The sequence below is a fragment of the Neovison vison genome, chromosome 9 (assembly GCF_020171115.1).
Source record: "Neovison vison isolate M4711 chromosome 9, ASM_NN_V1, whole genome shotgun sequence".
NCBI classification, from domain to species: domain Eukaryota; kingdom Metazoa; phylum Chordata; class Mammalia; order Carnivora; family Mustelidae; genus Neogale; species Neogale vison.
In genome coordinates this window covers 12,520,308-12,540,046 of record NC_058099.1, presented here as the reverse complement: position 1 = coordinate 12,540,046, position 19,739 = coordinate 12,520,308, and the positions used below count along the sequence as shown (strand labels likewise).

Genomic DNA, 19,739 nt, shown 5'->3' with positions numbered 1-19,739 from the left:
TGCGTGCGCTGGCCATAGCAGAGTCACGTGGGACCATGAGCGAGCCTCTCAGATTCTGACCTTCCACGTCCTCATCGGCAAACCAGATAATGGTGCCTCTCCAAACTGAGTGAGGATAGCAGAGGTTATGCATATAAAACGTACTGGGGAAGCTGCAAAGTTGTCAGTTGTCACCTGGGCTACTTAAAAGGACTTCCTAATGAATAGGACCTCAGTGTGCCTTCCCAGAGAGGGCCAGCCTCTTGGGTTTCAGATGCTATCATTTTTCCAGTAAACAAATCCAACTGTTAAGCAAGGGGCACAAGAGCAGCATGATATATCTAAGCAGGAGGTGAAGTTCTATTTTTGGCAACAAAGAAAACAAAACTGGAAGCAGATGGGGAGGTGAACCCATGCCTCCTACAGAGTCCCCACCAGCGGCCCTGAATCATCTGCCTTCTTCTGACAGCTGGGGTCTCCTAGCTTCTGTCTTCAGTCTTTGACTAATTCTGCACCAGAACCCTGAGCCACTGCGTCAGCCTCCGGGGGAGGCCACGCTGCATAAACAGAAGGTATTCCAAGCGGCTGCGGATGTGTAAGAGCTCCCTGCGTGGGTGGGGGTCGGGCATCACCAGGGAAAGGGCAGCAGACCAACCACCGTCTCACCGATGGCATTTTGGGAAGCTCCTCATGGCCCAAGTCTGGCCCACACCCTCCTAAAATGCCAGGCTGGCTCATGCTGATCCCCGGGCCCTCGGAGGAGCTAACTTCTGGTGGCTAAACTCACAAGAGACAACAATTTTTGGAACCGAAGCATCTGCATATTAATCTGCAAATACACCTGAGTTGCTACTATGTGCCAGGCACTGGGATATGCGCTAGGGATGAGTAAGACCCGTCTGGTCACTTGATGCCCTTGGGGGACTTGGAGTAGGAAAGAAAGGCGATTATGGTGGATTGGCTCAAGTGGCAGGAAGAGAGAAAAACAAGACACTGTGGAGGACTTGCCCCTGACTTGGGGAGGCAGAGTAGGTTTGTAGAGAAAAAGAGGGTCTGCAGAATTAGCAAAATGGCAAAAGAAAGCAGTCTTGTAGGTAGCAAAAGGGCACAGAGGAGGAAGACGAGAGCTCCGGGCGAAAGGAAAGGCATGTATAAAATGCAGAGCTAAGAGAGACCGTGCTCCCTAAAAGGTTGACTATGGAAGGTTGTCCCGGAGGATGGGGTGGAAAATGGTGCCAGCTGAGGCTGCGGAGCGGGGCAGGGCTCTACAAGGCAGGTGAAGGCACAGAGACTTCATCCTCTGGGCCAGCCATCCAGTGACCCGAACTCAGCCAGATCAGCATAGCATCTCAGTGCAGGAAAACCATGGGAGGAACCAAGTCTCCAGAAGGTTATGTGACAAGCATGGAATCAGGACAAGGAATATACGCTTCCCACTGCAGGTTTTCTTTCTGCCTCGACTCTGACCCACTTATAACTCCACATTTTCCTAGTTCCTAAACCCAGTGGAGAACATTGTTCTCTGGGGGGTTTGCAAATAATGCACTTCATTCAGCCTCGAGGAGCTGAATCAATAAAAGCTAACTGAGGATGGTAACTGGAGAGGAAAATGGGAGAAGCAGCCCAGGCTTGCTGGTTCCCTCCAAGAAACCGCGAAAGATTACTGAACAGGTTTTTGGCTTTATTCACTGAAAAATTCTTCTGCTACGAAATACAAACTCCTTCACCATAATAAATACTGTTTTGATAACAAAACTGTACTTTTCTCAAATACCCAGATGGAAGACCATATGCAAAATAAACTCCAAGGAATTTTTTTATTGGCCATCTGCTAACAGGGGAAAGCAAGCCCGCATCCTCCCCTCTTGACAAAAATTTCCACTGAGAATCCTACTTGCTTCCTGCTAGTGCCACCTGCTGATCAAATGTGGGTACCGGTTTTGCAGACAAGTATCAGGAGTGATGTGGATCTTCCCTGTCCTTTGATGAAATAAATAAAATCTTAATTAACGTGACAAATAAAATACCCACAAAGTGTCAGGTTTTAGAATGTGTAACAGCTAATCACATGCCCCCCCCACTGTTGCCAGGAGTCACAAAGCAAAGATACCTCCTCCAACGCCTCTGAAAGCTCACTTCCAAGGCAATCACAAGACACTGTTTACTCTCATAATTAAGTGCACCATTTCTAATAAAGCCTCATGTCTGGCTTCACCTGTCAAAATGTAAATGCACATATCTTTGAATATAGCAATTCCACTTGAAGATATCTGTCTGAAGCAATGCTGGCACGTGGGTATGAAGGTAACTGCATAGGAGGGTATACCTGACAGAATTATTTGTTGAACCAAAGAAACAGGAGAGCTACCTATAGGGTCATCAGTAGCAGAACGACTTTAAAAGTCGTGGTGCATCCATACGATAAAGTACTTTGCAGCAGTGACATGGAAAGATGTATAAAATGTAGTAGAGGAAATGGCAGGCTAAAGAAGAGAACGCGTAGCATCATCCCATTTCTTTAAAGAAAAAGAACTGTGTGTGTTACAGCGTATATTTGTTCACATGTAGGAAAAAGCTGGAAGGATACACACTAGTGTTCAAATAACCTAATGAGTAGGGATTTTTTTTCCACTCTTCACAAGTCCCTATATTCTTTGAATTCTTAATAGGAGCACATTGCTTTGCATTAAAACAAAGGATGTATTAAAAATAAGAATGCCACATTTGTTTAATCAGCTTCGCAGCTAATAAAGCATTTCATCATTATATACTCCCTGGATGTGTACAATCCCTCTGAGGTTCAGCTCACTTCCCCACTTAACAGATGGAGAATGGGGGCTGGAGGAAGGGGCTTATTGGAGGTCCCAGGAAAATAAGTGATGAGCCGGGCTTCCCAGCAAGCGACTACAGTAGGGTTTTCATGGTCTCATTCTGCATGTGCCAAGCCCTGAGTCAGCAGATTCTAGATGAATATCATCTTAGAGACAAAGAAATCCTCTTTTGTACTAGGGAACTACCCAGTTTGAGGTACTTGTAGTATCAACCGAATGGGCTTTGACAGTTCAGGAATCCCAGTGCTCAAACCGGAAGAGTCCCTGTCAGTCATCCGATCTGGCTCCTGTTTTACTGATGATGGTCTCTCTGAGGAGCTGCCATCAGAAAGCCAACACTTAGACAGCAAGCACTAGCGCTACTTTCCATCTTCTCCACCAAATCTGCTCCTCCTTCTCTCTCGCGCATCTTAGCAAACAGCACCCCTACCAGACTCCGCCTTCTTCCTCACCTGCCTCTCCGATCCGTCTCAGAGTTCTGTAGCTTCCCGCTTCTAAATATGCCACACGCCTGGTCCTTCTCTGCATCACACTCCTGTCTTCGTGTCTCAGGACAAGCCTCAGCATCTCTGTCACCTGGCCAAGCCAAGCATGTTTCCATAGGTCTCACTCCTCTGCCCCCCCCCAATCCTGTCTATACTCCTCCACCAGGAGGTACCCACATTCCTTCCCCATCCTCTACCTAAGCCTCTCAAGGCTTCTTCCTATTAATCTGACATTTAAGGTCTTCCCGATCTGGCCTCTATCTCTCTAACTTTATCTACTGTCAAACCTTCTTTTTTTAAACTTCAGTAATACCAAACTCCTTAGCATTCCAATACGTCACACTATTTCACATCTATGCATCTTTGCACAAGCTACTGCTTTTGGCTGGAATGCTCTTCTTTGGATAGTCTACAAGGCAAGCTCATTATTTCAAAATTGAATCAGCTGTCACCTCTAGGAAGAAGTCTTCCCTCCTCCCTCTATGCCATCTGCCTTCTACCCTGACTAACCCTCTTATCACCAGTGAAGTTTTATTCCTTTCTCTGGAAGAGTTCTGTACCTTATCCACACACATATTCAAATATCCGCCCACAGTATAGCACAGGAAGTTCAAGTATTGACTCTGGAGCTAGTCTTCCAAGCTGTGTTACCTTGACAAAATCACCTAACCTCTCTGTGCCTTACTTTCCTCTCCTATGAATAAGAGAAGAACCTTATTTGGATAGCTGAAGAATTTTAAATTAGGCAATCCAGGTAAAAAATACTCAGTAAGTGTTACTATTCATTCAGAGGACTTCCACTTCCAGCCAAGACGTACTGTCAGAAACTAGATTTACCTTCCCATCTGAAGCAACCATAAAATAAGACAGAATATATTAAGAATGGTTTTGAAGGCACTGGACATTAGGCAGCAAAGGACTATGATTCCTGAGGATTGAGAATCAAATGATGTGAGCCCTGTGACTGCTCCAGTTTACTGCCTGGAGAAAGATTCTAGCCCAATAGAACCTTGGAGCTGAGGAAATGAAATTGTGAGTCAGGGTGACTAATCTAGCTAGTGTTCTCAGGATGGACTACTGGAAAGGAGATTTCTTCACAAAGAGAGGACTCTGGAGATCCACAGAGGGTCACCCATTAGTATTTAGTTGAGACAAATCAGTGAGTGGTTCTGAGGAAACTACCTGAGACCAAGGAAAGAACCACTCAAAAAGGCTAGAGGTAGCAATGCCTGGTGCCCACACACAGCCTGGAATAACATTCGCTCTCACCAGCCAGACTAGAAAACACCATGGTCCATGGAGCATCAGGTGAAGTACACATAAGATTCTTGCCTCAGTAGTAAGGAATGATTCGGTTAGTCTGAACACTGTTCCAGTTCTGCCTGACAAAACTTAAAAACAAGACCCAAATCTATTTCTGCATGACTTAATTAGATCCCGTAACAAAGTTCAAGAATATTTGAAGGATGCAAAAATGGACAAATTCATTGAAGGACAAACTACCAAGGCTCATTCAAGAAGAAAGAGAAAACATAAATAGTCAATGTCTGTTAAAGAAATTAAAATTTTAGTTAAAAACCCTCTCATAAAGAACCATCAGGTCCACGTGACTTCACCGGTGAGTTTTACCGAGTATTTAAGAAAGAAATAATGCCAATTCTACACACACTTTCGGAAAGTTTAAGAGTAGAGAATACTTGCAATTCATTCTATGTGACTAGAATTACCTTGAGAGCAAAACCAGGCAAAGACATTGCAAAATTTTAAAAAAAAGAGAGAAGAAGAAGGAAAGAAAGAAAGAAAACTACCAAACAATATCCCTCATGAATATAGATGCAAACATTCTTTTAAAATTTTTAGAAGGTCAACTCCAACAATATATAAAGAGGATACTATATCATGACAAGTGGGATTTATCTAAGGAATGCAATGCAAGGTTTATTTGATATTCAAAAATCAATCAATATTATTTATACTGATAAACTAAAAAAGAAAATCCATATGATCATCTCAATAGAATCAAGAAAAGTATGTAACAAAATCCAACACCCACTTCTAATTAAAAGCCAAACAAAATCATGGAAACAAGGAACAAAAGGGAATTTCATCAATCTAGTAAAGAGCATCTACAAGAAATCTACAAGTAACCCATACTTAATGATGCAAAACTAAAGGCTTATCCCCAAGGATCAAGAACAAGGCTAGGATGTCTTCTCTCAATACTTCTATTCAACATTATATGGAGGTTCTAGCCAATGCAATACGGTAAGAAAAATAAATAAAGGGCTGATTGGAAAGTAAAAAATTATGAGGACGTGATAGTCTATACAGAAAATTCAGTGGAATCTACAAAATAAGCTGCTGAAACTACTGAGTTTAACAAGGTTTCAGGATACAAGATCAATACATAAAAGTCAATTCTATTTCTATAAACTCAAAATAAACAACTAGATCTTGAAGTTTAAAATACAACATTGCGGGGTGCCTGGGTGGCTCAGTGGGTTAAAGCCTCTGCCTTCGGCTCAGGTCATGATCCCAGGGTCCTGGGATCGAGCCCCACATAGGGCTCTCTGCTCAGCGGGGAGCCTTCTTCCTCCTCTCTCTCTGCCTGCCTCTCTTCCTACTTGTGATCTCTATCAAATAAATAAATTTAAATAAATAAATAAAATAAAATACAACATTGCCGGGGCACCTGGGTGGCTCAGTGGGTTAAGCCTCTGCCTTCGACTCAGGTCATGATCTCAAGATCCTGGAATCGAGCCCCACATCAGGATCTCTGCTCAGCGGGAAGCCTGCTTCCCCCTCTCTCTGCCTGCCTCTCTGCCAGCTTGTAATTGCTGTCTGTCAAATAAATAAATAAAATCTTTAAAAATAAATAAATAGATAGATAAAATACAACTTGCCAATTTACCAAAAATTTGAAATACTTGGGAATAAACTTGACAAAAGATGGGAAAAACTTATGCACTAAAAAATAAAAGACATTGCCCAATGAGATTAAAGAAGACCTAAATAAAAGGAGATATATATATATATATATATATATATAAAACATTACATATAAAATAAAAGGAGATATATATATTATGTATCAGAAACTCAATGCTGTTAAGATGTTGATTCTACCTAAAGTGAAGTGTAGATTCAATGCAATCCTAATCAAAATCCCAGCAGGCTTTTTTAATAGACTGACAAGCTGATTCTAAAATTCATATTGCAGATCAAAAGACTATAATAGCCTAGACAACTTTGAAAAAAATGACAAAGTTGGAGGACTTATATGACCTGATTGCAAGACTTATTGCAAAGCTACAGTAACTAAGACAGTGAGGTATTAGCATAAAAATAAACAAATGCATCAATGGAATAGAGTAGAGAATTCAGAAACACCCGCACAAACTTGAGCAACTATTTTCAACATAAATGCAAAGGCAGTTTGGCAGAGAAAGGTTAGTATGTTCATCAGATGTTTCTGAAACAAGTGGATATCTACTTCCAAAAAAAATTAACTTCAATCCATACCTCACATCACATTCAAAAATTAACTCAAGTGAATCACAGATCTAAACTTAAAACTATAAAATTTCTAGACAAAAACATAAAATATATTTGTGAGTTTGGGCTCAGTAAAGGTTCTTATGTATAACAGCAAAAGCAGGATTCATAAAAGAACAAACTGATAAACTGGACTTCAACAGAATGAAAAATTTGATCTTCAAAAGAAACTGTTAAGACAATGAAAAGATGAAGCACAGATTGGAAGAAAATATTTGTAATTGATACATCTGATAATTACCTATATTCAAAATACATAACTCTTGGGGTGCCTGGGTGACTCAGTGTATTGAGCCTCTGCCTTCGACTCGGGTCATGATCTCAGGGTCCTGGGATCAAGCCCCGCATTGGGCTCTCTGCTCTGCAGGGACCTGCTTCCCCCTCTCTCTCTGCCTGCCTCTCTGCCTACTTGTGATCTCTCTCTATCAAATAAATAAATAAGATCTTAAAAAAAAATACATAGCTCTCAAAACTCAGCAATACAAATACTCAATTTTTTTAAATGGACACAGATATAAATAAATTTATTTCATTAAAGAATGCATTTAAAAAATTTTTAAATAAAAGAATTTTTAAGAAGAATGCATTTGGATGGCAAAGCATATGAAAAGATGTTCAATATCATTAATAACTAGGGAAACACAAACTAAATAATAAGAAAAGGCTACACACCTATTAGAATAGCTAACATTGAAAAAACTGACTAACACCAAGTGTTGACAAGGATGTGGAAGAACTAAAATCCTTATTCATGGCTGAGGGAATATAAAATGACACAACCACTTTGGAAAACAATTGGTACTTTCTTTAATATCAAATTCGCACCTACTATATGATCTAGACACTCCATTCTTTAGCATTTACTCAAGCGAAATGAAATCGTAGGTCCACCCAAAGACTCAGACATGGATAGTCATAGTATCTTTATTTGTATTAGGACAAAACTGGAATCAATCTAAATATCCAGCAGCAGCTGGGGGTATAAGCAAACGATGGTGATGAAGGAACAGAAGGCTGGCTGAGGACAAAGCAAAAGGCTGACACCTTGCAACCTCCCCCCACCCCCACTCTTGGGTGGGACATATGAGACATTCTTTAGGAATCTCCCACCCATCTTAATGTTAATACCTTTCTAGAGGGCAAAACCAAGGCCTCTGGTATCCGGTATCTTAGTAAGTACTCTTTAGCATATGAAAATTCTATTGAAACCTCCCTTTTGGGGTGCCTGGATGGCTCAGTGGGTTAAGCCTCTGCCTTTGGCTCAGGTCATAATCCCAGGGTCCTGGGATGGAGCTCTGCATGGGGCTCTCTGCTCAGCGGGGAGCCTGCCTTCCCCTCTCTGTCTGCCTCTCTGCCTACTTGTGATCTCTGCCTGTCAAATAAATAAATAAAATCTTAAAAAAAGAAAAGAAAAGAAAAGAAAAGAAACCTCCCCCTTTTCCTCACTTCCCCCAACCCCATGGTACATAACCTGTCATCCCTCACAACCCGGGGCAGCAACTCTTCCTGACCACAGGTCCTGTCCCCGTGCTTTAATAAACCACCATTTTGCACCAAGGATGTCTCAAGAATTCTTTCTTGGTCATCAGCTCCGGACCTCACCCCACCAAACCTCACGTATATTCTAGAACTTCATCAATGGTGCACACATTCAATGGAATACTCCTCAATAATAAAAATACATAAATTACTGATGAATACTACAACCTAGTAGAATCCCAAAATAATTACATTGAGTGAAAGAAGCCAGAACAACAAAAAATTTTAAGGAAAAAATAAAAGCACCTGCTATTTTATTTTATTTATACAAATTTTAGAAAGTGCAAACTAGTCTTGATAAAAAGCAGATCCATAGTTTCTTGGTGATAGGAGGTAGAGGGCAGGGAGAGGAAGAAAGGAAGGATTACAAAGGGGCATAAGAAAACATTTTGGGGTCATGGATATGTTCATTATCTTGATTGTGTTAAGTTTCATGGGTTTTTACATATATCAAAACATATCAAACTGCACAATTGAAATATTTGCAGTTTATTCTACTTCAATTATATCTTAATTAAAGCTTTTTAAAATGTATGAGACAAATAGGCTATCTACATAGTCTCAAAATATGTCCCCACAAAATACTTAACTTACAAAGGAGAAATGGTAACTTTTTATGGAGAAACCTAACAGAAACTACGTTAACTAAGTGATGAAAGTTAACGTCCCCAGAAATAAGACGTCTTGACATCTTGTACCTCCTGATACGCTGCACTGAGAAGGTCACAACATCACTTTGTAGTATTCTTATGAAAAATGTGTAATCTGAATCTAATCATGAAAAAATATCAGACAAAACCAAATTGAGGGAGTTCTAAAAAAAAAAAAGGGCCAGTACTCTTAAAAAGAGTCAAGATCATGAAAGACAAAGATAGATAAAGAACTGTTACAACTCAGAGGAGAGCAAGGAGATATGACAACTAAATGCAATGAGTAAACACGGAATGGATCCTGAACCAGGAAAAAGAGACATTAGCAGGACAATATAAAAATGCAAATAAGGGGGCGCCTGGGTGGCTCAGTGGGTTAAGCCGCTGCCTTCGGCTCAGGTCATGATCTCAGGGTCCTGGGATCGAGTCCCGCATCGGGCTCTCTGCTCAGCAGGGAGCCTGCTTCCCTCTCTCTCTCTTGCCTGCCTCTCCATCTACTTGTGATTTCTCTCTGTCAAATAAATACATAAAATCTTTTAAAAAATGCAAATAAGGTACACAGATTATTAAGTAATATTATATCAATGTTAATTTCCCAGCATCGGTATTTGTAAAAGATGTTAACTTTAGGGGAAGCTAAATGAAGGTAACATAGGGCCCCTTCTATATACTATCTTTGCAATTATTTTTTAAGTAATTATCTCAAAAGGGTTTCAAAACTGAAGGTAAAATAAAGACATTTTTAAATAAAAGCTGGGAGAACAGCATATCTGTACTACAAAAAAATATGTTTAAAAAAATTCTTCAAGTTGAAGGAAAGTAATTCCCAGATGGAATCCAAGAACTACTTAAAGGAAGGGAGAGTACTGGAAATGCAAATATATAGGTGAGTATGCAAAACAAATATACTCATTTTTCAGTTTCTTTACAAGATAATTGACTTTTCAATGCAAAAATAAAAACACTATATTGTGGGTTTATAACATAAAAGCAAACTATATGATAATACCAGAAAGGATGAAGATGGGAATAGAGGTATACTGTTGTGAAGCACATATACTTTACTTGAAGTATGTAATACTTAAAGGTAAATGTGACAAGTTAAAGATGGATTGTAAACCCTAGATTCTAAGGCTAAGACAAAAACTAAAAACATTTTTTAAAAGAGGCATAGCTGGTAAGCCTAAAGAGGAGATAAAACAAAACACCAAAAATACTCAATTAATTCAAACATATAGAATAAATAGTAAAGACATAGGAAGATGGCATACTCGAAACCAACAGTATTGATGATTGTGCTAAATTTAAGTGGGCAAGCATACAAATTAAAAGGCAGGGATTGTCAAACTGGATAAAAGACCATAACCCCATTACAAGATGTCAACAAGAAGCAATCTTTAAAAATGCAAATAGGTTCAAAGTAATAGAAAGGTAAAAAGATATACCATGCAAATACTAAGCCAAAAGAAGCTGGAGGTACTGTATTAATATCAAAAAGAGTAAATTTCAGGACAAGGAAATTTACCTTCTAATGGAGTCAAATCATCAAGCTAACAACAACTTCAAAAATACATGAAGCAAAGCCAGATATAACTAAAAGGAGAAATAGACAATGCACATAGAGATCTGGAAATTTCAACATTCCCTCTCAGTGACTGAGTGGACAAGTAGGCAGTAAATTAGTAAGGGATATGTGAACAGTACCAAGTACCAACTTGACCTAATTGACATTTACCAGATGCCACACCAACAACTCCAGAAGGAAGGAAAAGAAAGAAAAAGGGAGAAAGAAAAAGAAAACGTAGGGGGTACCAGGGTGGCTCAGTTACTAAGCATCTGCCTTCGGCTCAGAAAAAGAAAAGCAAATTACCAATATCAGCAATGAAATGGGGAGATCACTACATATCTCATAGACATTAAAAAGTAAGGAAATACTGTTTTTCAAAACTCCCATCAGTAAATTGGACAACTCAGATAAATGAATTAATTCCTTGAAAGAAACAAATTACCTAGCGAATCTACAAAAAAAGAACTTGTAGAACTAATAAGGGGCTTGAGGAAGGTCATACACTACAAGTTCAAAAGTAAAAAGTCAACTGGATGTCTACATACTAGCAATGAACAATAGGAAACTGAAATTCAAAAAATACCATTTATCATAGCATAAAAAAACAAAACTTCTTAGGAAAGTCTTGAAAACATTGTTGAAGTCAACTGAGGAAGATCTAAATAAATGGAGTAAAAAGTTATGGATTAGATGAGTCGACACTGTTAAGATGTCCACTGTCTCCACACTGATCTGTAGATTCAAAGCAATCCCAACCCAAGCCTCAGTGGGCTCCTTTGTAGAAATGGGCAAATTGGTTATAAAACTGATAGGGAAATGCAAAAGCACTGTAATAACCACAACAATTATGATGATAAACAAGTGGGAAGACCTGCACTACCTGATTTCCAGACTGACTCTGACTTACAGTAATCAAGATAAAATGCAGTGTCAGCATGACAGTACATGCGCAATGAATGGAAGAAAACAGACCAAACATATACAGTCAACTGGTTTTCAAAAAGATTGACAAGGTAATTAATTCAATGAGGGAGACCATCATCCTTACAACACATGGCACTGAACAACTGAGTATCCCTATGGAACAAAGTAAACTTCAACACTGATACATCCCAGACACGGAAACTAAGTTGAAATGAATCATAAAGGGGCCCCTGGGTGGCTCAGTGGGTTAAGCCTCTGCCTTCAGCTCAGGTCTTGATTTCAGGGTTCTGGGATGGAGCCCCGTGTCGGGCTCTCTGCTCTACAGGGAGCCTGCTTCCCTCTCTCTCTGCCTGCCTCTCTCCCTACTTGTGATCTCTGTCAAATAAATAAATAAAATCTCTAAAAATAAAAAAAAATAAAGAAATAAATTATAAACTTAAATGCAAACATTAGAACTAACAAACCTCTAGAAAAAAAAAACAACATAGTATAAAATCTTCACTTTAATTGGTCAAAGATGCCTTAGATATCACACAAAAGCACAAACCATAAAAGAAAAAAATGGTAAGTTCAACTTCTCCAAAATTAAAAATATTTATTCCTCAAAAGGCAGAGTTAAAACATGAAAAGAGGGAGAAAATATTCATAATACACATATAAAAGACTTGTGCCCAGAATATATAAGGAACCTACAACTTAAAAAATAAAATGCCCAGAGAAATGAGCAAAAGTTTGACTGTACACTCAACAGAAGAAGACATATGAATGGCCAAAAGGCATATGAAAAGATGCTCAACATCTGGTCATTGGGGAGGTGTAAATTAAAACCACAGAGAGATATAACTACCCATCTCCCAGAATGTCTAAAATTTAAAAAACTAACAATACTAAGGCTTGGCGATGATGTGGAACAAACAGAACTCTCACACACTGTTGGTGACGGTGTATAACCACTTTGGAAAAAAAGTTCAGCAAGTTCATATAGGTTAAACATACATATACCATATGATCCAAAAATTCTACTCATAGGTTTTACCCAAGAGAAATGAAAACGTTTGATCACCTGCAATGTGATCAATGGTTTTCAATCAATGACTTGCATGTGATCAGTCATGGCCATTTTATTTATAAAACCCCCAAACTGGGGATGACCCAAATGCCCGTCAAGTGGGAAATGGAAAAGCAAATTCATACGATAGCATATTACTCACCAATAAAAATACAAATGGCTAAACTATACGACAAACAAAGATGAATCTCAAAAATGTAATTCAGAAAGAGAAACAAAGACTCAAGTATGTGATGTGTCTCACATCACACACTTGAGTATATATATTTATATATATATATGAATGATTCCATTTATAGGCAAAACAAATCTTGAATGAGAATACAGACCGACCAGTGGCTTCCTGGGCTGGGGGAGTTGAGGAACGGGTTGCAAGGAGGCACAAGAGAAACTTAGGGGTTGATGGAAAAGTTCTCACGTATCTGATTTTGAAGGCACAGTTGACAGGTATCTCATTTAAATTCACAGGATAGTTAGACATAGAGTTGTGGAAATGGGACAGCAAGATATTCCACACAGGGACAAGGACGTGAGCAGAGCCACAGACGTCGGAAATTGAGGGGTGAGCATGAGGAGCCGCTGAGAGTTTGTGTTTTTTTTTTTTTTAATTTACTGAAGCATAATTTGCATGCAATACAATGCATTTTAGGTTAATAATCAGATGAATTTCAAGAAATGTATAAACCCATGTGACCATCACCCCATAGAGAGCTTCCTTTTAAAAAATTACTTCAACTTTTTTTTTGTGCTTAATAAATCATCATTTTATTACAAGTTTTATCACTTAATATTAAAACCAAAGCAACACGCAGGCAATAAGGCAGCTGACAAAAAGCACAGGACGTGGGATGCCTGGATGGCTCAGTCTGTTGAGCGTCAGCCTTCAGCTCAGGTCATGATCCCACGGACCTGGGATCAAGTCCACATCAGGCTCCTAGCTCAGCGGAGAGCCTGCTTCTCCCTCTGCCTGCTGCTTCCCCTGTTTGTACTCCCTCTCTCTATGACAAATAAATAAAATCTTTAAAAAAGGGCGCCTGGGTGGCTCAGTGGGTTAAGCCGCTGCCTTCGGCTCAGGTCATGATCTCAGGGTCCTGGGATCGAATCCCGCATCGGGCTCTCTGCTCAGCAGGGAGCCTGCTTCCCTCTCTCTCTCTGCCTGCCTCTCCATCTACTTGTGATTTCTGTCAAATAAATAAAAATAAAATCTTTAAAAAAAAAAAAAATCTTTAAAAAAAAAAAAAAAAAAGCAAAGGACTTGAGGTGCCTGGGTGACTCAATGGGTTAAGCGTCTGCCTTCAGCTCAGATTATGATGCCAAGGTCAAGCCCCGGATCAGGCTCCTTGCTCAAAGGGGAGTTTCCTTCTCCCTCTACCATTCCACCTGCTCATACTCTCACTCTCTCTTTCTCTCTCAAATAAATAAGTAAAATCTTTAAAAAAAAAAATCCATAGGTCTTGAAATCAGCTCTAGGTTTAAATTTCACTTCTCCAGCAAGTCACCCTTGCTTATCAAAGTCTGTTTCCTCATCCACAAAATGGGATTATAATACAACCGACTTGACAAGATTGCTGTAAGGATCGAAAGAAATAACATTAAGCTTCTGGCACAACGCCCAGAACACAGTAGGGCCAGTAAATGGTATGAACCCCATCGCATCACAATAAGATCAGCATGTGTTGTACAGTTACCCTCAGAGGTGTGGTATGGACCGTGGAACCCACAGGCAGAGGCTTTGTAAAGGGTCCTAAATGAAAAATGGCAACCCTCAATTCAGTTTCCCTTCTGGTACTGTCTCAAATAGTGGTGAAGACCCCAAAGTATTTCATGCTTAACCATTTTGCTTTGATATGGAATGGGCGATTAGAAAATGGAGTCCGGAACAGATTTAAAGCAGGACACTTAAACGGTTCCCCCAGGCCACCTCCACAGTGTATCAGACTCCTCCAGAGCCTTGAAACAGAGCCCGACTCCCACATTTCACACCACAGGAAGCCGGGGAGACCACCCTGGATTCGCCTGAATGGTCCCAGTCTGCTGATGGGCTCGGCCACCTGCTCCAGCCCTGTCTCCCTCACTTTCGGAACACGGGCTCCATGACCCCGCTCCCAATCTCAGCCCCAGGCCAGTCTCCTCGTGTCAAGATGCACTTCTTCCGCTTGCCTACCTGTCACCCCGCCTATTCACAGCAAGTGTACTGTTGGGACACACCAGGTACTGTTGGGACACTCCCTTGGCTAGCCGCAGCTTCCCAAGGACACCCCCTGCCCCCGCTACCCACCCCAGCTCCCAGCACACAGGACTCAGGACCCAGCTTCCAGGACACAGTTGCAACCATGACATAATTCAAGGGTCCCGGGGACAGAGTGTCGTCTACCTGAGCAACAAAGAGCTGGAACTCGTCTGGCAGAATCCAAGAGCGAGGATAGAAGTTGTACTCCTCAGGAAAGAGATTCTGCATGATTCTCACGGCTCTGCTCAGAGTAATTTTACGCACCATCTCCGTCATGCCTAGGGAGAAGAGAAGCTGTGAGGTTTGAACAGCAGAGAGCTGCTAACTGTAAGACAGCCATGATCAGGGACTTTGAAAACCGCCCACCCGACATATTCGCTTTTGCAGACAGGTAGGAGCTGTTTCCCACAGAGGGGAATCATGGTTTGGAAAGACCTACCAGATTAATGAAAAACTGGAGGTAATAGAGAGTTTTTCCTCCTTATCAAATGCCTGTTTTTTTTCTCCTTATAAAAATGAAGCATCAGGGGCGCCCGGGTGGATGGCTCAGTGGGTTAAAGCCTCTGCCTTCGGCTCAGGTTATGATCCCAGGGTCCTGGGATTGAGCCTCGAATTGGGCTCTCTGCTCGGTGGGGAGCCTGCTTCCCTTCCTCTCTCTCTGCCTATCTCTCTGCCTACTTGTGGTCTCTGTCTGTCAAATAAATAAATAAAATCTTAAAAAAAAATGAAGCATCAGTTGGAAGAAATGGGTTTTCAGCTAGTTTATTATTCCATTCTTGGTTAGTCCCCTCGATAATAGATAAAGACAGGCATTTACATCTTGCACTTAAAATTTAATGTCCTCTTTAATTTGGGGCCACCATCCATACTTCGAGGACTGCTTCCATTTTATACCCTCAAGAATATCATCTAGTGGACTCTGCTTACATTATGAGAAACTTAATTAAGTTGCTTTATTTTAATCTTTCATGAGTATTCAAGGTATAAAATAGAAAAATACACAGCTTTCAGCATAAAATCTGTCTCCTTGAAATAAGGACAGAAAGTAGAAAGGATATCACAGCATAATTTCTAGTTTCAGGGGAGAAAATGGAATCTGTAGGAGTTCTTCAGTTGTAAGTACTGACAATAACATTGATAAGGCCCCATTAATTTGCCCAGAGGGGATTAAAATGACTCACTTATAAAACATTTTTAAAACATGGTGGATTTTTTTTTCTTAGAACATCTTTAAGAACTCTGACAAGAGAAGAAACTGTATAACCTTAGCAAATTTTAAGCAAATAGGTAAAAATTCTTTTAAGTTTTAGCATGCTTATCTCTTAAGGCAAATATCACCACTGAAAATGGAGACGAGAACTGGCCTTCACCTTGAGAAAGGCAACATAGTGCCATCACTGACACAAGGAACTGGCTTAGCCAACTTATTTTTAACAGAAAGCAGAAAGTTTCATGTCAGCCTGGCATGTCCAAATTATCACACATTCCAAATGGGCATAATCAGAACGAATGAGATTTCTTGAAATTCTCGTGTTCAGGAAGTGAAGGGTGAACACTTGAGAATGAAGGTTTTAATAACCTATTTCTTGCTTCCCTCAGCATATTAAAAAAAGCAATAAATCTTAAGATTGCAGATTTCAGATGTCAGTGCCCAGCTTCTTGGTTCTTGTTTAGAAGGATAGAGAGAAGAATTAAATAAGAAATAAAGGAGCTTGAAAAGCACTAATAAACTCTGCTCTGATGTGAACTCTTCAATATTAAAGAAAACTCACTGAGTTTTCACTCTTCTGAGCTTCCTAAGAAATAAGTACGAACCCAGAAAATTCTAGAAGTTTCCTTTTGGTCTCCTCCAAATTAGAATTTTTGCGTTATAAACACTGGAGCTAAACACCAAATACACAAAACAAAAACTTCAACTGTTTTTGAAGCTTTTTCCTTTTCTTTGACAACAGTTTATTATCGTACTAGACTGAAATCCTTCATGACCAACTATAATACAGCACCTTACACCAAGTGGATGAAGCCTCCTGCCCGTTGTGCTACTTTCTACACTTCAATGACCTTGTGACAGGGGAAGGTTCTCTTTTAGAAACCCCTCAGCAGGTTAGACAGACTCACACAACATGGACAGGAGGGCTATGAGTATTAGTGTGGCTTGAACGCTCCAGAAAAGTTTTGTGAAAATCCATGTCCAGGGGCACCTGGGTGGCTCAGTCTGTTAAGTGTCTGACTCTTGATTTCGGCTCAGTTCGTGAGATCCAGCCCCGCATCAGGCTCCACACAGGGCGTGGTGCCCACTTGCGATTCTCTCTCTCCCTCTACCTCTGCCCCTCCCTCTCCCTCTCTAAAAGAAAGAAAAGGAAAGGAGAGAGGAGAGGAGAAAAGAAACAAGAAAAGGAGGAAAAAAAATCAATGTTCAGGAAATGGAACACATAATCATTTGAAAGCTGTAATGGCTCCTTCTGTACTGTGGATCCCAAGTCCTCCACCAGGTGACAGTTCTGCTCCCAAGTGTGCTTTTGTGCCAGTCTCCAGGTAGTTCTCTGCTGAAAACAGCCAACTCCGGAGACTCCCTGCAATCCAACAGCTACTTTTCCCAAACAGTTCTGACCCACAGGCTCTGGCCAACTCACCCTCATCCTCTGCCTAAATGCCTGTCTCCAAGAGGCCCTAGTGTAGACCTCTGTCCATCCACTTACCACCAAAACCTTTGTTCCACCACCATATCTAGGTGTGTTCCCACCCGACCCCTCCCTCCACCCCACATGGAAGCTGCTGCCATCCTGGCTTCTGGTGGTGGCTCAGAGACAGAAGTGGGGCGTGTCATCGGCTCTCAGGAAGAAGCTGGCAAGAGTAGCTAGGTTTCTAGCTGACCCAGAGCACATGTCCCCGGAGCAAATATGTGAAAAGAGAGGTCACTGGCAGGCTCTGCCGCCTTCTCCCTGCTACTGCAGCACCTGACCCCTTCCCATGACCCTGGCCCTAGGCTCTGGGACACACTCTGACCTGTGCCACAAGCTCTAGGTTTAATTATCAGCTCCCCTGGAGATTGGAAACAAAGCAGTCTTTGACCCTGACTTTGTACTCCAGTTAGATAAGGAGGATTTCAACTGTCTTTCTGAGGCTTTCTGATTGCTTTGCCCTGGAATTTGGTGACCTGTCTTTCGCTCCTGGTGCCTGAGTAGCTGCCTCAGCAATGGCTTTGTTTTGTTCCCGCCTGTGTTTCTCCCTGTTCCACTCAAGCTACCCAGCATGGGTAGGGTCCTCCTACTTAGGACCTGAGCCCAGTGCCTGCCCCTCCTGCTGCCTACTTACAGGTTCTGTAAGTAACCCCCTGGGGTTCTCAACGGGTCTGTTCCCAGATGTCCCTATGGTGGCAGGTCCCCTCTCAACTGGGAAAATGCCCTAACTCCGCTTGGAGCTTCCCACACCAGGAACTTGCCTCCCAAGGCTCCTGGGCCTGGGTTCTTCTCTCTGCTACCCCGGAGTCTCCAAGCCTGGTGGGTCTCCAGCCCTGTGAAGCGAGGCGAGAGGGTAACAGTCTGATCCTGGGGCTTACCACACAAACCGGTTTAAGCCAATTTAAAACAAAAAAAACAAAAACAAAAACAAAAACAAAACAAAATCTGAGCTATGCCAAGAGTCCTATTCAATCCAAACACCAGTGACAACAATGACTTTTGGCAAAAGCACATTCCAACCACCCAATGACAAATAACTACTTCCGGATCCATCCTCTTCTCTCTGTTCCCAGTGCCGCTGAGGAGTTCATCTTTTGCCTGGATCCTGCAACATCCTCTGAACTCTCCCTCTGTCTCCTGCCTCTGCCCTTCCACCCACCTCCAAAGCATCCCTCTGAAGGGCCTTTCGAAAATGCAAGCTGGCCCATGTTGCTCTCTGGCCTAACAATGTCTCAGTGGCTCCCACGACCTTCAGACTATAAGGCTGCTATCCATAGGTCCCTGCTTATCTGGCTTCCATGGCCCCTCTCACATCTGACCCTTTGTCACCATCACAGGTCACTTGCCCTTCGCCGAATGAGCAGTAAACACCCTAAGTCTTTGTGCCAACTCTGCTCCCACATTTTGGAGGGAGGTCAGGCCCATCCAGCCCTGGAGGCTCAGTTCATATGTTCTCCTGGGTCTCCCACCCCGTTTGTCCCCCAGGCAGATCTGGGTTGGGTCATGTGTTCTCATTCCAAGCCCCTCGGGCACCCCAGATTTCCTCTGTCTGGCACTTACTTTGTATCTGACTTCTCTCCCTACATCCTCTCTCCTTGTCTTTGTACCCTCCACGCAGCACAGCGAGTGCTTGACCACACGCAAGCTCTCCGGGACCTTCCTGGCGGGGGCCCTCTCCCTCTCTGCCAGAACGTCCCCTCCCCACCCCTGCCATGGGCCGCCACACATCTCAGACCTTGAAAGTCAGCAAAAAACTGTGGCTTGGGAGCTGAGAATTGACAGCTTGGGACTTCCCTAAAGCAAAGACGTATCCAAATCAGATTATTTTTATAGAAAGTCTTAATTCATCATGTTAAGACATAATAACCCATCTTGGAGGATCTCGTCATAGAAAAGTGGCTAAAGTCTAATGTGCTGACACACACACAAAATAACTCGCTTCCATATGCATCTCCAGAAGCTTTCAGTTTCTTCAGCATGGGCTGCATTTAGAGCTGTCTGCCACATTCAGACGAACTTACTAGCATAAGAGACACACTGCTAGGATAAGGGGATACAGGAGAGACAGAAGATAAGCCTGGACCCAAACTAGAGCCAAAAGACAGGCCCTTCTGGAATCACGTCATAGCGAAGAATTGCTGTCTTCCATAGGGAGAGGATGGAGCCACCCTGCCTCTCTGCCTAGAGGTTTGAGAGCCTGCTTTGTCATTAGAACTAATTAATTGCTGT

At 41.7% G+C, this 19,739-nt stretch overlaps 1 protein-coding gene across 2 annotated transcripts in view; it reads right to left on the bottom strand.

Moving 5' to 3' along the window:
- TTLL11 (tubulin tyrosine ligase like 11) overlaps positions 1–19,739 on the bottom strand; it is a 225,814-nt gene that overhangs the window by 156,002 nt on the left and 50,073 nt on the right. The window contains exon 3 of one of the 2 annotated variants that reach the window (XM_044264981.1): positions 14,974–15,107. The exons of the other annotated variant lie outside the window; for it this stretch is intronic. Coding sequence (XP_044120916.1) covers positions 14,974–15,107 — 134 coding nt within the window. The remainder of the gene's footprint in view (positions 1–14,973; positions 15,108–19,739) is intronic. 2 annotated transcript variants of the gene reach the window in all.